The sequence below is a fragment of the Suncus etruscus genome, chromosome 3, assembly GCF_024139225.1.
Source record: "Suncus etruscus isolate mSunEtr1 chromosome 3, mSunEtr1.pri.cur, whole genome shotgun sequence".
NCBI classification, from domain to species: domain Eukaryota; kingdom Metazoa; phylum Chordata; class Mammalia; order Eulipotyphla; family Soricidae; genus Suncus; species Suncus etruscus.
In genome coordinates, this window is record NC_064850.1 from 159528386 (window position 1) to 159546920 (window position 18535).

Here is an 18535-nt window from a genome sequence, read left to right on the forward strand (position 1 = left end):
AATATGAAGGCATATACAAACACTTAAGTTCATGTTTAGCGAGTGATTTCTAACTGCTAAAAATGCACTATGCCTACATTTAATAATATAACTTAGCATGTTATCATATTTTCAAATGATGACATATTTTAAATTTCAAAAGTGGTATTTTTAGAGTAATATATACACTGGACAACAGGAAGTACATTTGTTCTTAAATTATTTTACTCAAAGTAGCTATAAAATCTCACAAAATAAACACCTTACAAAATCTTGCTTAATAAAAGTTGTCTGTCCTAATTTCCAATTTTATATCAAGAAATAACATTATGTAGAAGCTATGACTGATAGATGATTAATCAAAAAAATAATAGCAGCTTTGGGCTGGAGTAGTGAAGAGATAGTACAGTGGGTAGGGTACTTGCAATGCAGCCAAACTGGGCTCAATCCTTGACATCCTGTATGGTCCCTAAGCCTGCCAGGAGTAATTCCTGAGAACTGTGTGGTATGGTTCCAAAACAAAACAAAACAAATAAACCACTAAATTCTTTGAATATTTAACTAGTTAATAATTTGAAAGGGTCATGGTTTGGTCATACTGGACTGTTTTTGGACCTTATTTCTTGCTTTGTACTTAGTGATCAATACTGGTCTAGCTTGGGAAACCATAATGCAATATATTGAACCCAGATCTACAGCATACAAGGCAAGCACTATTATACTGACTCACAAACCTTGTTAATTTTAAAGTTTTATCTGAATAAATTAATATCAACATATTGTATATATAATTAAAGCCGGATTAATAGAATTTGACACATAAAAGAAAGTACTGCTTAAAATAATAGCTTCTTTCTACTATAGTATGAAATCCTATTCTATAAGTTGCATAGGATACAAATAATTTTAATGAGAAATACAATTAATTTTGGTTCTGCTAAAATTTAAACCTGGTATCTCACACATGTATGGCAAATGGTCTACCTTATCACTGAGCCTTATCCACAGCCTTTCAGAATAATCTATTAACCCATGTGGTCATTTAGCAATCATCAACAAATGTTAAACTAGTATTTCCTTAATAGATTTTATTTTTAAACACACATGAAACCACCTTTAGTTCTAATTTTCCATTCACTTCAAAAGTAATTATCATTTTATACTGAATACTAATTGTATGGTCCCCCTATGGATTTGTCAGTTGATATTTAGTTTACCCTTAGGTCTAATCTCTGTGTATCAGTGTTATAAGACTAATGCTTGCTAGTCTAGTTCAATGATTGCTTAAAGATAGTGTATTTGAGTTAAGTAGAGAATTCACACTCTTGCCAAGGTACTTATATTTTATAAAAGAAATACTTCTTCAACATTGTTAAACAACATATACTTGTGAGTCTTAATGTATGGGCATCAAGGTTGTACTTTTTCATAGGTCTTGCATGTGATCCTCATACAACCTCTGTGATTCACTTAGCTGTTCCATGTCTTTCCAAACCTCCTAGAAGCTGTGGGAGCACAATAGCTCATTCATATGGGCAAATTCAAGGATAAGCTCAAAATGTTCCCAAAGAAAGCAGTGCTATGTATCCCTCTGCAGAGTAAGAAATATTTAGCAAATAATGCAAATTAAAGCCAGTTGGGAAAAGGCAACAATTTTCTGGCACTGAAGGCCATATTTCTAAAAGGATAGTCTCACCAAAGATTTTGTCAAGAATATTCGATTTTTATCTAAAATAAAATTTCATTTTTCCATAATTTACATAATATCCAGTTCTCCTACATACTCTTCCATAATATCCAAAGTGACATGTTTTCAAATAAAAAATAAAAAATAAACTTTTAGGAAAGAGCAATATACACATATCTATAAAAGAAAATGAAAATACTTATTTTTAGAGAACCAGAAAACTAAATCAGACAAGAAGAATTTAGGAAATTTTTGTGCTTATAGCACCCTTATTTATGCATGATAAGGGTTCACCTCTGGGGATAGAAGCTGTTATCATTACAACTTCAAAAAAAAAACCCTACATATGCATTTGTTACTCTATTAAAAGGCATCTTATTTAATAGATGTACTCTATTAAAGGTATACTTAGTTCTTTATACAAGTCTTTGCTAGTGTCCTAAATTTTGGTTCCAGATGGTCTAGAAACTCAAGTCCTTCTTCTTCTGGTCGATCACTGCAGCAGCCTACTGAGCCGGCCATAGACCCTTTTCCTTCGTAGTTATAAGAGCGAACGTAGTCTTCAGAATGCTTATGCTCCTCATCTTGACCACACATATACACCTTCTGTATTAATAAAGAGCACATTTTATTATTGTTTTAAAAAACACCTAAGCATATTAGCATAAAAATAATGTCTTTGATTTACCTTTTACTGTTTAATTTTTAATCAGAGTGTGTCCTCTAATGGATTCCTACATATAAAAAATGCACATAATTGGTCTGTATCATTAATTCTTAGAATATAGCAAATAAATAGTGGTTCTAGTGAAAACGTTTATGAAAAGTAAAGGTAAATATACATTACACAACAACTTATAAGTTTTCATTTGAACAAAAGATTAATAGTTGATCCTTATCTAGTTTCTTCACATATTTGTGACATGTGAGGCTATGATTTCTACAGCTAAGATTATTATTCCTATATTTTTACTCTCATTAGCTATAATCATGTAACCCATTAAAATCACTAATATTAATCTATTGATTAAGATGATCATAAATAAACATAAGGAACTAACTAAAATAAAAACTTAACAATCTACTTGGTTGATTTTGATGGTCAGGACCCCCTATGGAGCATTTAACCATGAAAGATGTTTATAATTTATCATTTGTGTTCTATTCTATAACAAGTATTTTTTTAAATTTTTTAAATAACATTTTAAGTATTTTATTTCTGATAATTTTCTAGTAATACTTAAGATGTGACCTATCCATATTTTTATACATCTTAGTCACATATACAAATGCCTTATTTAAAATTAAACTAAAAAATTATCTATTTGGATTCAAAATTGATATTCTTATCATTTATAAAACAGAGATTTACAAAGATGTTGTTTTCTAGATGTTTGAGGAGAAATATTGATGAATAAATATAATTTAGCTATATCCAATAAGAAATCAAAGACACTGGCACTTACTTCACCAAGCCGAGGTTGAGTGAAGCTGTGCCAATCAGTGTATGTGTATCTGCCAACATCCATTCCTCCCTGTCCTACTCCCTTAACCGATTCCAAGGTCTGGTGTCCACCGCCTTTGTTGGATTCCAATGTGTAGCCACCTTTGAGCATCTCAAAGCTTTGCTGAGTCTTGATTCCCTGGCCACCAAGAGTGCCAACAGACATGCTTGTGTCACAAATGTTGGATGCCTGTGTGGGGAGTCTAATATTTGCTTCCTGCAAATAAAATTAGAATTATATAAATAAATCAGATGGAATTAAAAAATCCCTGCTTTACCACAATAGTCAGACTATTACCATCTATGTCTTTCAGTCCTCCATGCGTCACTCCAAATAACTAGAACCCTATCATAGGTATCATAGATAAAAAAAAAATGCCACCCTCACCACTATACACAGAAAGTTTATATATTGAAATTTGATCTTCATAAATGCTTCAGAATATTCTCTTATTTAAATACAAGGTTATAATCAATATAACTAGTTAAGGTGATGCCATTCTCAACTAGTGGCCTAAGCTAATGTTAAGATTTTCATTGGGAAAATTTGGACACAGACATGCACACTGGAAGACTACAACAATTTTATGTGATTTATCTTCCCAAGAGCTGAGCTTCTATAGAAGCTATAAGAATCCTTCAATAGATCATTCCCTCCTTCTTTAGGGGAACATGGTCCTGATATTCCTTAATTAGCAAGCTCTATCCTTCTGTACTAAGACAAGACATTTCTATTGAATAGATTACTCTGTAGCATTTTTTTATGGCAGTCCAAGGAAAACAACATAATAAACTCATGGAATTTAAACCATTTAACACTTGCAGGATAATTATGGAATTAGGCTTGGTAAAATAAGTACTTAATTAACTTTCTATGGGACTGGAAAGATAATATAGTGGACAGGGCAGTTGTCTTGTATATACCCAATCTAAGTTCAATCCCTTACATCCAATATGGTTTCCCAAACACTTCCAGGAGTGATTCCTGAAAGTTGCCAGATATAATTCCAAAACTTTAAACAAAAATGAAATAAAACTGTTTTTTATTAATACTGACTTACAACGACAGCAACAAAAGGATCATCTTTAAATCACCATACATTCAAAGAAAAGTAGAATCTGATTTACCGTAACTTCTTCTCCAGGTCCTTCAGTATTTGATACAATTAAATTTTGCTGAGCTACATCTTCTGGAAAACATTTCTTTACTTTTCGTTGAACAGTAACACAGAAGCATGTAAACATAATACCTAAAAATCAAAATTATATAGGTAAATATTTTTCATACTGATATATTAAATCATTTGAATCACAATGTTCAATGTTTACTTCACAGACTTTAATTGTCACTCTTTGTAAAATAAAATTTCTAATAATTAAAAATGTAACATAATCATTTGACTATATAGTAAATGTATCATACATTAAAATGTATAAGCTGTAGCTGTCTATATAAAGATATTTAAAAATCACTGATATAAAATAATTTTATATTACTGAAACTTTTTTCAAGTTTCCTTAATTAATGTTAACCTGAAATATAATTTATTATCCTTTAATTTTTAATTTTCTTCTGTCTTATATTTAAAGTACACTTTTTCTTTCTCTTTCTTTCTTTCTTTCCTTTCTTTCTTTCTTTCTTTCTTTCTTTCTTTCTTTCTTTCTTTCTTTCTTTCTTTCTTTCTTTCTTTCTTTCTTTCTTTCTTTCTTTCTTTCTTTCTTTCTTTCTTTCTTTCTTCCGTCCTTCCTTCCTTCCTTCCTTCCTTCCTTCCCTCCTTCCTTCCTTTCTATTTCTTTCTTCTTCTTTTTCTTCTTTTTTTTTTTTTTTTTGCTTTTTGGGCCACACCTGGTGACACTCTGGGGTTACTCCTGGCTATGCACTTAGATATCACTCCTGGCTTGGGAGACCATATGGGACAGTCTGTCCTAGGTTAGCACAAGCAAGGCAAATGTCCTACCACTTGTGCCACAACTTCAGACCCTAAAGTGCATTTCTTATTGTCATTATTTAGTCAAGTCCTTTCATACAGTGTGAGAATTGATACTTTTTTATTCTATCTTTATTTAAACACATGTTTACAAACATGTTTGTAGCTGGGCTTCGGTCATAAAAAAGAGCATTTCCCTTCACCAGTGCAACACTCTGCCACCAATGCTTCCCATTTCCCTTCTCTCCAATACCCTGCCTGTCTTATAGTCAGGCATTCTATTTCTCTCACACACTACCATTTCTCTAACTGCACTGACCAATCTTTGTGATAAGCTATATATCATGGCCTGGTCGTTTCAAACCTGATCTCTATTTTCTCTGTGTATTATTACCATACTAACTTTTGTTTTTCTTAAATCCCAAGATGAGCGAGACTATTGTGTGTCCATCTCTTCCCCACTGATTTATTTCACTCAAGCATGAGTTTCAATGTCCATCCAGGTATAGAAAACTTTTATGACTTCATTTTTCTTGATAGCTGCATACTATTTCATTGTACCACAGTTTCTTTAGTCACTCACCTGTTTTGGGGCATCTGGGTTGTTTCCAGATTCTGGCTATTTTAAATAGCACCACAATGAACAAAGATGTGCAGAGGGCATTTGTATTGTGTTTTTGTGTTCCTAGGGTATATGCTTAGGAGTTGTTTTGCTGAATCATATTAAAGGAACTTTTAAATTTTTCTTAATTCCTAATTAATAAATTAATGTAAAAAGTGCAAGAAGAGTAAAATGAGCATAGTGTACTAATAGTTCTTTTCCCAGGTCCTAAATTAACAAAAATGCTTACATACTTTTCCACACTGAAATGTTCATTTTGCTTAGTTTAAATTTAAGCTAGTACTGTTGAAATTTAAAAAATATAGGACCTATAAAATGTGTGCATACCACAGGGTAAATAAAGATTATTGATTTTAAAGAAAGTAATAAAACATAAGTTTTGTTCTGTGTTTCATTTCACAGTGAATTCTGTAGAAAATATTAACTCATACAAATAGGTCATCAAATTAATTGTGAAAAATAATGAAGAAAGAAAGAAAAAAGAAGAAAAAGATAAGGGAAAAGAAAAAGTAGGGGCGAGAAGGAAAGGGTGGAAGAAAGGAGAGTGGGAAGGGAAGAAAGGACTGAGAAAAGGAGAGGGAAAGAAGTGAGGAAAGAAAAAAGCAAAGGAGAAAGGAAGAAAAAGAAGGAAGCCTGAAAGGATGGAGGCTAAATGTGACAATTATTATTATTATTATTTTTCCTGTTTCCAAAACACTGTATGCAGAGTGTAAAATCTTGGAACTAATTATTTTAAGAACATTTAGTATACCAATAAATCTTGGAACTAATTATTTTAAGAACATTTAGTATACCAATCTGGAAGGTTGAAAGATTATAACATGCTATATGAGAAGAAATAATAAGATAGTAATTCTATCTACCCACTTATAAGAAAAATAAACTTATGTGGAAACATTATTTACTTAATGTCATATGAGATAATTATTTGAAAATATAATCCAATATATCTAATTTATTTTATTTATTTCATTTAAATTGCATCGCTTTTATTGGTTCCTCTTTTATGACTTAAAATCCCAAATATTTATATGCACAAAATTTTGAAAAGGAAACATTTACCAAAGCCAATAAATACTATAATTATAAAGAACTGCGATATCTTTAAAATGCTAGATATAATTTCAGTGGGTAGTTTAAATAATTATACTTACATAATAACAAAGCAGAACCCAGAACCATAGCAAGAATAGCCCATTTTCCAAGGATTACGTTTGGCTTGACATTGACATCTCTCTGTTTTGCATTCATTTTACAGTCGCTTGGAGTTGAGCAGTCACATACTTTAACTGATAACATTTGTCTTGCAGAAACACCATGTCTATCTTTTATTTGCATAGGCACATTATAATAATTACTTTCAAGATTTTGCCGTAAACGAATAATGGCAGTTTTGCCTATGGAAAAATAGAAAGAATTATTATCGAGATAGCATTTCAATAGCAGTATTAGTCTAAGTTGGAGTCTTGAAATACAGGTTGTGGAATTTTGTTTAGAAGGAAAATGTTGATGTTTAACTTTATTTTATTTATTTTTCTTTTTTTCTTTTTATTCCTTCTCCCCTAACTTGAATTTATTCTTAAAGAACTAAAAATTAATTGATAATGCTCTAAGCTTAATATACTAATCCATGCTTAATATGTTATTCAAATATTACCTAAAATATATTTTACACTTTCATTAGAAATTTAGAAAGAATATTCAAAAGATAAATATGTTATATATTACTTTAAATATATTTTGGACATTAATTAAGACAATTTCTTAATTGGATGTGGCCCATATTATTACATAGGATAAGATATTATGTAGGAGCAAAATCAGGCATAACCGACCTAACTTTATGCTCCCCTGACATAATTCTTTGGTTGTTTTTTTTTTTTGTTTTTGTTTTGTTTTTTAGTAACACTGTGATGCTCAGAGTTACTCCTGGTTCTGCGCTCAAAAATTGCTCCTTGGGGTACCATATGGAATGCCGGGGGGGGGGGGTTTGAACTACAGTCCATTGTAGGACAGTCACGTAGTCACGTGCAAGGCATACAAAGGTCTTATAGCTACTCTACCGCTCAGCCCTAAGACAATTTCTTAAGAATATTTATTATAAGTTCAAGTAAAAATCTTCAACCTATTGAGCATATTACCGTCACTCCTTGGCTCTAGGGTCCAAAGCCTACTGGCAGAATTATCCAGAAAGAATTGAAAAGGTGGGCCATTATCAGGTCCATCTGGATCTTCTGGTTTAAGAACAGCAAAATCTACATCATTCTGACAAAGTGTCACTTCTTTTGCAATCTGAGGAGGGTGATCATTAAAGTCTTCTAATCGAACTACTAATGTTCCAGTGCAAGATCTGCCATCTAGAAAAGAAAATAGTTAAATGTTATTTCTTTACGTATAAGTCTAATTATTTATAATTCCAAATTCAAACAATTGATAACTGTCAAAACTTGAATTCATAGATAAGCATTTGAATCAAATTCCATTATTACAAGTTTAAAATCATGACATCTATATAGGTGGATGTACCAGACATATTTATATATTTGGCTTTTGTTGTTGTTGTTTTGGGGTCACACTAGGTGATGCTCAAGGCTTACCCTGGTCTCCTGGAGGGCTTACAGTATAATATGAGATGCATATGATGGAACTGAGATCAGCAGTGTGCAAGGTAAAACACTGTATCTTCCACACTATCACTCCAGTTCCATATTTGGCTTTTATTTATTTATTTATTTATTTATTGAGTTTATTTATTTATTTATTTATTTATTTATTTATTTATTTATTTATTTATTTATTTTTGGCTACAGCTGATGATGCTCAGGGTTACTTCTGGCTATGCACTCGGAAATCGCTTCTGGCTTGGGGGACCATATGGGACGCTGGAGGAGTCGAACCAAGGTCCATCCTAGGCTAGTGCCTTACCACTCTGTGCCACTGCTCCAGCCCAGTATTTGGCATTCTTTTTAGACAAAATATATGAAACAATGAGCAGTAGCAATATGTAATAACCTGTTAAAACTAATTTTTATCTTACATATAAATGAAAAATACTTATATAAAATAAATATACATATATAATTTATTTATATATAAATAATATATACAGATATAAATATATAATATAAATAATATATAGCATTAGTAAATATATACTATATAGTACTATAATTATCTATTTATTTATATATATTTATAAATATATAAATATATATATATAAATATATATAAATATATATATTTATAAATATACTTTATATATAAAACATCATTGATTTATAAAACATATATATATATAAATATATATAAATATATATATTTATAAATATACTTTATATATAAAACATCATTGATTTATAAAACATATATACATATTATTACATATGCTAAGATACTATTATGTAGGAGCAAAATCTGGCATATGCTCCATTACCTGACCTTTCTCCCTGCTCCTCTGGCATAATTCTTTGAGTTTTTTTTTTTAGGGGGGGCCACACCTGGCAGTGTTCAGGGGTTACTCCTGGCTCTGTGCTCAGAAATCACTCCTGGTTCAGGGACCATATGGGATTCCGGGGATCGAACCCATGTTCTTCCTGGGTCAGCTGCATGCAAGTCAAACACCCTACCCCTGTGCTACCACGCTAATCCCAATACCACGAATGCCCCAATCTGGCATAATTCTTTATGAAGCACACATACTAATATTTAAATTGCAAAATTATAGTTATTCAAGGATTGATTTAATGTACCCAAACAAAGATGTAGCTCTATATCTCTCCTTTGTCTTTCTCTGACCATTTGTTTTTGCTTCTTTACTATAACTTTATTGTGTCTCATGAAGCACTTGCTTCCTGTTGACTTGTCATATTATGTAGCCAATTTTCAAATACTTTTCACTCCATGTGAAATTTGATATAACTTCTACAGCTAATTGTCATCATAGATAGCATCCTTTGATTTTTCAGAGCAAGTGGTTTATAATTGGCTTACATACTGAACTGCAAACATGTTAATCCTCAGAATTAAGCATTATTTATTTTGAGAACCTATTGAACTGCCATATATTACTTGTCTGAACTGTACCTTAACACTAAAATACAGAATATAATTTAATTACATTTTTATGTTTATATGACACTACCATAAAATTATTACCCATAAAAATAAATGTATACTATCATCTAAGTTCAATGTCCTTGGCATTAGAAATTTTGGCTTAACTATGCACCACTTTTATTGGCCTGTTCCTAAATAGATGTTTTCAAGTAAAATAGTGCACATTACTTGTTTTTAAAGAAAATTAAGTAAATAAAAATGTAAAATATGTTACTAATTTTGATAAACTTATTCAATACATTTGATACAATTTGAAAAATTAAAATGTCTAGGAAAAATATTAAATTTCTCTTGTTTTAAAGACTCATCTAAATTTTGAGGCACATATGTTGAATTTATCTCAAAAATACAGGCAGGCAGAGGGGATGGGGAAGGAGAGATGGGACATTGGTGGTGGGAATGTTCCATTGGTGAAGTGGGGTGTTCTTTTTTATAACTGAAACCCAACTACAAACATGTTTGTAATCATGGTGCTTAAATAAAAATATTATTAATAAAAAGTACAAAAACCTGACAGTACATTGTCAACATACTTCTAGGAAATAAAGCCAAGAATATATGATTAACAGCTAAGTAAAAATGGTCATTGTGCAAAAATATTTTTCTATCTCTGAACTAACTTTAAGCAACTAATCAATCCATGTATTAGTGATAACTATCACAATTTCGCATTTTCTAGGAATATCTGAGGTTTCCTAAAGTCGAAACTTAAAATGTTTCAATAATGGAGACTGAAAAGAAAATTTCCCCTTGTTACTGGAAGATTTCAGGAATCAGCCTACAACATGGAGCTCACCTTCAGTTCCTTTAGTTCAGTTCATTATTAGAAATATTTCAGTCTTGTCTGCTTACAACATGCATCCAAGTACCCAACAATTTATGTTTCCCATTAAACTACAGACCCATAATGTTTGTCTCTCCCACCTGATGACTCCTATGCTAAGAAGATTTTTTACAACTAAATGTTTTTAAGCAGCTTGTGCACTTTGAACTCAATTTTCTACATTAAAACTAATTGCTTCAAGTTACAGTTACTCAGCTGGAATTTGCAAAGATCTTGGTCAGAACCAGGTGGACCAGGTAGGTGATTTATGGAAGTCTCAAACAGCAAAGGGATGACGCATATCTAATATTTCCTAAATATTAAATCAGGCTTTTGATTTTTAAAAAATTTACTCACCTGCATCCATTGCCATCACAGAAATATTATATTGGTCATTCTTTACAAATTTTGATTCTCTATCGAGTATCTTTATAGTTTTCAAATCACCAGTGTCTTCGTCAATTTCAAACCAATTACCTTCATCAACTACTTTCTTATACCTAATTTAAAAAATGCAAATGATCAAACCAACAAGTATATGTTATGTTTAAATGTATTATGCTAAAATTTCATTTTGAAAATACAGAGTTTACTAAGTTTGTAATCAAATGTATACCACATTAAAAACCATAAAAATATTTTAAAATATGTATTACTTTAAGCCTTTGCCACTGCGAGTTTCTGGATCCAATGCTTTGTATCCCTGAAGAGATTGGCCAGCGGGGAGACCATCTCTACTCTGAAGAACTCTGACTGGAGGTTGGCACTCAGGACCCTCATCAGCATCTTTAACTTTGACAGTGACGGTAGTAGTACACATAGTAGGACTTTGAGAGTTGGTTAATTTAGAGAACTGTGCTTCATTGAGTACACCAATTTGCAAAACAACTTCTTTACTGGATTCGAAATTTAATGCCTGTTCAATAAAACAAATTTAATCAGTCAATACAAAATACTATGTCTAGAAGACGTACAATTCTAGGATAAAGCGATAAAACCGATCATTTTGAAATATAAAATGTAACAAAATGTATATCAATATAGTTGAAAACATATGAAACATGCCTTAGTGGTAAAAAGTATTAAATGCAAAACTGCTGGGGGATTTTGTTTGGTTGGTTGGTTTTGGCTTTTGGCGAGGTTACACAAGTGGCGTTCAGAGGTTACTACTAGCTCTGTGCTCAGAAATCGCTGCTGGCAGCCTCCAGGAAACATATGGGATGCTGGGAATCAAACCATCCTCAGTCCTGGTTGGTCGCAAGCAAGGCAATGCGCTACTGCTGTGTTATCTCTCTGGTCCCCAAAACTTTATGATTAAACAATATGTTCTTACACTTTTCGTTGGAAAGGTTCTGCCTTTCCTTTTTGCTACATATTTAAATTATTATAGAAATTCAGAATGTGCTTTTAAATATATGTAAGTAGAATACTTTTACTCATTGATTTCTAACTAACTATAGTAGTTGTAATAACTAAAAAACATATTTTCATTCGTGGTAAGTATATAAAAACAATTCTAGAGACAAGTAGGACCTGATATTTGGCTGAATATTAGAGCAAATACTAAGTATTAGAGTACTAGAACTGAAATATTAGATATATTTTTAATTTCAACTATTATTGTCATATTCTAATGTTTTATATGAAAACACAAATATAATAAAATATTATTGCTTTGAAAAGATAGTGTTAGATCTACAGCTTTTTTTTTTTTTTTTTTTTTTGGTTTTTGGGTTACACCCGGCAGCGCTCAGGGGTTACTCCTGGCTCTATGCTCAGAAATCGCTCCTAGCAGGCTCGGGGGACCATATGGGATGCCTGGGATTCGAACCACCCTCCTTCTGCGTGCAAAGCAAACGCCTTACCTCCATACTATCTCTCCGGCCCCATATCTACAACTTTTCATTTATATACTTTAGAATATTTGTTCAGAAATCTCTCCTGGCAGGCTCAGGGGACCATATGTGATGCCAGGGCCAGAGAGATAGCACAGCGGCCAACCCGAACGGACCCTGGCATCACATATGATCCCCTGAGCCTGCCAGGAGTGATTTCTGAGAACAGAGCCAGGAGTAACTCCTAAGTGTTGCCGGGTATGACCAAAACAAGAAAAAGAAAAAAAAAGAAGAAAGAAATAAAATACTATCAAAAAAAGAACCAAAGTATGATAAAATAATCTAGAAGCTGAAAGATATAAACTAAAGGAGAGTGAAAGAGTAGTCAATATAATAATTAAAGGACATTTTCTAAATCCTATTCATGAAAAGCAGTGTATACATATAGCTACCTCTAAAACATTGTCTATAACACACATTGTCTCCAAAACATTAATGTGAAATTTAGAGGTTATTGATAGCAATTTACCAATTTGCCAGACTAGAAATAGAACCTGGTTCAATTAGATATTCCTATAAAGCAATTGCAAGTGAATTTTTAAATCCAAAAATATTGAATAACTCAATATATGAGTTAAATTCAATATAGATGTTAAAATATATCAGAAAGGAAAACTATTATCTAAGAATGGAGGGAGAAAATTGTAGAGTTTAGTAGTGCTGCCTCTGCTACTAACGTGCTGTAGAGATTTAGATGGATTTGGTACTCTATGCTACACATTATTAATTTCTTATAGCATACATCTACCCAGTAATGTGATCAGATGACATTTGCCAATAAAACATTAATTTCCTCTTTCTGAAAAAGTTTGGTAATTTTTGCTTTTATTTCATCTTAAGGTGTTTCTTTTTCTTTTATTATCCCCATGATCAAATACAAGGCTTAACAAGTGAGATGAATACACTAAACTATAATTATTTTTTAAAGACTCACATCTATCAAGAGATTCCTTTTATTGTCCAGTTAATGTCATGGATAAGTGGCCCTACTATATTATCATATATGCTCGAGTGGAGAGGCTACAGAAAATTATAGAACGAAGGAGAGCTTCGAAATGCCTGGTTTAAACTCATTGTCAGTTTATTGTCCTTTATCCTTTTCACTGGTAATTTTTTTAGTGGTATTGTTTTCCTGTATTCACAATAAACTTTATCATTTATACTGAAGTCTTGTCATCTCTGAAAGACCCCTACTGCATTTCTAGTAATTCTTTTTTCTTTATGGTGGCATCGTTTAGGTCTATTTTACCACATATAGATTAGCTTTCATCTTCATTATATACATTGGTCTATGTAACTTTGTAGAATAAAGTTGTCAATATCTGAAAATTTTTCATTCACAATTGTGATTTTTGTATTGAGGCCCAGAGACAACAAATATGAGGGTTGGAAGGACCGGTTCACAATATGAAGCTCACCACTACACTAACAATTATCATGAAAATGTTAGTGAGAGAACTAGAATGCCTGTCTCAATATAGAAGTAGGAGGGAGATGAGGGGCAATGGTGTTGGAAATATTGCACTGGTGAGGGGGGTGTTCTTTCTATGACTGAAACCCAACCTATGAACATGTTTGTAAGCATGGTGCTTAAACAAAGATTTTTATTCAAAGAAAAAATTAAAAAATCAATTGTAATTTTTGTTCTCCAGTCTTCAGGCTATTTATTGTTGTTACTGCTGAGGAATGACCATAAAAGTTTCCAGTGGAAAACAATCTAATGCCTTAGATCCTCGTTCTTGGTCTCAGAGGGAATTGTGTCTTTCTACCCAGAAAATCTGCAATTTGAATAGCCTCAATATAAAAAAATCTTTAAAATTATAGAGAATAAATCAATAAGGAATATGTTGTCTAAAATATCCAAATTAGTTAAGAAAAAATAATTGTGCTTAATGTTAGTGATAACCTCCATAATAAAAAATAAATAAATAAAAATTAAATATGAATATGGTTCCTTGTATCAGGAATGGTATGTATGCAATTTTGGTATGGTGATGAATACATGATACTTTGTTCAAGAGGAAACACCAGTGTGAAAAAATTCTGATATTCCATATTCATGGCTAGGAAATAACCTAATTAACAGTGGATCAGTAAGATTTTCATTTTCCTACATGTAGGAAATATCTCTGAAGATACTTTGAAATATGGCATCTTACTATGAATAGATTGAAATTTTAGCTATTAAATTAAAAATATTCATACCTACTATTATGTAATCTAGATCTAGGATAAGTTCACCGAAACTTTTTTATCATTACTATTTTAAAAAGTATTTAATGCATCCTGAGAACAGGATTGGAGGGAGGACAACACTGGTGGTGGGAATGCCCTGGATTCAATGCCGCTATGTACCTAAAATATTAATGAAAGATTTGTAATCCACTTTGGTCACAATAAAAATTATTTTTTAACAAAAGTATTTATTTGATTTTGGTTTGGTGTCACACTCATTGATGCCCAGGATCAGTTACTCCTGGCTCTCTTACAATCAGGGGATCAGATAAGTAGCTACTGTGATTGGGCACATGAAAAGTGCCTGACCTATCTCACTATTTCTTTTTGGCCCTTAGAACAATTAGTTAATAAATGCAACTTATGTGAACTGAGTCTATTTTAAAAGAAAAACAATGTCCACAAAATAATTTAATTCAGCTGATTTAAATTTAATTACTTTTTCCCATTTTGCTACAAAAGTATTTTATGATGACTTACATAATATAATGTATTAAAAACACATTGAGAAAATATAGTTTATGAAGTCAAATCAATAAAAGTTGATAAGGTAGGGTGCTGTTGACTTCCAAAAGACTGATCCAGGTTCAATCCCCACCACCATAACTAGTCTCTTAAACCCACCAGAAATGATCTGTAAGCACAGAGCCAGGAGAAAGTCCTGAGCACAGGCATTGTACAAAAAACAATTAAAAATAAATTAATTAGATAGTATTACATTTCATCATATAAAGAAATGAAAATTTAAGATATTCAATGTTCAAAAGTGATTCTCCTATGTCTCTGTTTTGCAATCAATCTAATAAGAGATGTCATAGAACAGAGCAACTTGATATTTAGAAGAATCCTTCTAGAACTTATAACTGGTTGCTAACTTAATTTATTTGATTTCTCTTTTGTTTAAAGTTTTAACTAGCAGACCTTCCTGTAAGAAAGAAAATGTAAGAAAAAATATTTGTGTGAAACAATGTAAATTATTTTAGAATTGCTTGCAATATTTGAACCATAAATATGCATAAATTTATAGTTATGACTAAAATAAGTTTGAAATTGTAATGAATTTCTTAACTATTATTTTGGTTTACCTTGACAACACACAAGACAGCTTCATTTGTATTTGGGTCTGTGCTAATTTTGAAGTTTCCATTTTCATTTCCATGCAGGATCTTGTATACTGCCTTTGAGTGAGGAGTGTTTGCCAAATCTTGATCATGTACCATCATTCGTAAAATCTCAACGTCAATTCTGTTTTCTTCCACTTCTGTAACATACTGAAATAATTACAGTTTATAATTATAAATGTACAGTTAATCCAAGTAATTGTCCTCTAAATTTATATTTAAATAAAATAAAACATATAGAAATAGGTAATTTATAAATGTATTCAAGAACTAAAATTATATTCATAGAATGTCTTTTTCCTCAATAAATTAATTTTAAAAATTGTATCTGTTCTTCAAAGACTTACTTTCTTTTCTTTTATCCTTTTTCTTTTGGGCTATACTCAGCACTGCTCAGGACTTATAATTTGTTTTTTGCCTAGGCCTTACTCCTGGTTCTAGGTTCAGGGAACATTCCTGGTGGTGGTGTTGGGGAGAAGGAACCTCCTGGCATCGAACCAGGCTCAGCAAAGTATGGGGCAAGTGTATTAATCCTTATACTATTTCTCCAACACCAGAGAGTTACATTTTTAACTTTTCAACTTCACCGAGTCAATTTTTTAAATAGTTTTCATTGTGATCAACGTGAATTACAAGTCTTTCACAGTAATATTTAAGGCACATAGTGACATTGAATCAGGGCTATTCCCACCACCAATGTTGTCCTCCCTCCAACCCTGTTCCCAGCCTTTCCCTTCTATACCCCCCAGACTGTTAATATAACTGGTTCCCTCTGTATATAGCTTGTTGAAGATTGGGTATCAATTCTGTTGTCATTGACTTTGGGTTTGGTGTTTAAGTCTGACCATTTTTTTATTTCTACACAAAGTCAATATTTTAAAATAATTCAAACCCTCAGATTTGTCTTAATTCTGAACATCTATAATGTTCTAATTGAAACCCATATCCCTTAATATAAGGTTTTATATTGATATATTAAACCCTACAGATATTGATGTATAGATAATATTACCTATTCAGATTTTTTAGTCTGGATGAAGTTTAATGCCAATATTTAAAAATTATTAATTTGTAGTCACTAGAAGGCACTTTATGAAAAAATTTTTCTTTTATTAATAAATAAATTATATTTATCCAAACCTTGTTCACACTCTTTAATAAGGTTTGAAAACTTAAGATATTGAAAACTTTAGAAGATAGTAAATCCATGTCTTCTAAACATATATGTTAAATTCACAGAAAGACAATACGCTGGTAGTGTTGAAGCATGTATGTAAATAATTATAATCCCAGTTTTTCCTCATACAAGGGCAATAATTATGTGATCAGAACTGTGATTTATTTCCTAAATACTATTTTTTCAAATGTAATGTAGGTTCAAATCTAATTTTAGAAGTTGAGGGATTTATTACAAATTTGTAGGAAATTTCCTTTAATTTTGACTATAGATTTTTCTCATGTTTGACTTTTCTCTGGTATATATTTATGAAATAAAATTAAGAATACTGATAGTATGAGAAATAAAAATGTTCCTATAATTATTATAAAATCATAACTTTATAGTTTTACATATAAAACCTTGTAGTGTATGCTTTCTAAGGGTAAGTTTCCTCACATACTATTCAGAATAGTTTGTGTCCTAGAGAGTAGCACTGTCCTACTATAATACAGACCCCTAGAAGGGCTATTAAATTGTGACTATAAAACTAGTCCTTTTAAAAAAAAAAAGACTATAAAGCATAAAGAGAGTATTGGGATTAAGGTTTTTGCTTTGCACACAACTGACTCAGATTTGATCTCGGCACATCACACACTGTCTGGAGCACCAAGAATGATTCTTGAACAGAGTCAGGAGTTAGCCTAGATCTGTCAGGCATGGCCCAACAATTCCTACCTCCAAACCAAAAAACTAGAATATAAAGCTTAAAGAACACCAAATAGAGATTATCTTTTCTGACACCATATAAAAAGTGTTTGGGTTGAAAGAATTTGACAACTTGATACTGACACTTTTATGAATATAAAAGCATATATGAACATTTTTAAGAATTAAAAAGTGCTTAAATAATCAGAAGAGTATTTCTTTCTTTAGTATATAGGAATAAATAATGCTTCTTTTATCTTCATTGGTATTGCATAATGTTTTTGTAAGAGGTAGCCATTAAAATAAAAATGGGTAGTATTACAGAGTTAACTACATTCCATGCTTGTTTTTCTATAAAGTAGGCGAATCTCGGACTAGAAAGATAATTCAATGGGACTAGCCATGCTTTGCATATGGCACCACATGGTCCTTCAATTCTTGAAAAGAACAACTCCCTGAACACAATGTCAAAACATTCTTTGAGAATTGTTATCGTGGCCAATAAACAAAACTAAATTACAAATAAAATAGAAAGCAAATTAATCTAATAACAAAAAATAACTCACAGAAGTTTCTGTAAAATATGGTGAATTGTCATTTTCATCTTCTAGAGAAATAGTAATTGTTCCTGTATTAAATAAACCAAATGGTTGGCCTCCCATGTCTCGTACTTCCATTATTAACTGGTAAGTATCACATTTCTAAAATAAAGAGAAGAGATAGATTAATAAGCATTGATTTAAATAATTTTTAATCCTTAT

General features: G+C 31.5%; 1 protein-coding gene across 1 annotated transcript in view; it reads right to left on the reverse strand.

Annotated features, from left to right (window-relative positions):
• Window positions 1–2364: 2364 nt before the first annotated feature.
• DSC1 (desmocollin 1) overlaps window positions 2365–18535 on the reverse strand; it is a 29389-nt gene continuing 13218 nt past the window's right edge. Inside the window, exons 8-16 of the mRNA XM_049770210.1 lie at window positions 18341–18475; window positions 15875–16060; window positions 11316–11575; window positions 11017–11159; window positions 7862–8077; window positions 6875–7117; window positions 4299–4420; window positions 3133–3387; window positions 2365–2400 (exon numbers count right to left, since the gene is read on the reverse strand). Coding sequence (XP_049626167.1) covers window positions 2365–2400; window positions 3133–3387; window positions 4299–4420; window positions 6875–7117; window positions 7862–8077; window positions 11017–11159; window positions 11316–11575; window positions 15875–16060; window positions 18341–18475 — 1596 coding nt within the window. The remainder of the gene's footprint in view (window positions 2401–3132; window positions 3388–4298; window positions 4421–6874; window positions 7118–7861; window positions 8078–11016; window positions 11160–11315; window positions 11576–15874; window positions 16061–18340; window positions 18476–18535) is intronic.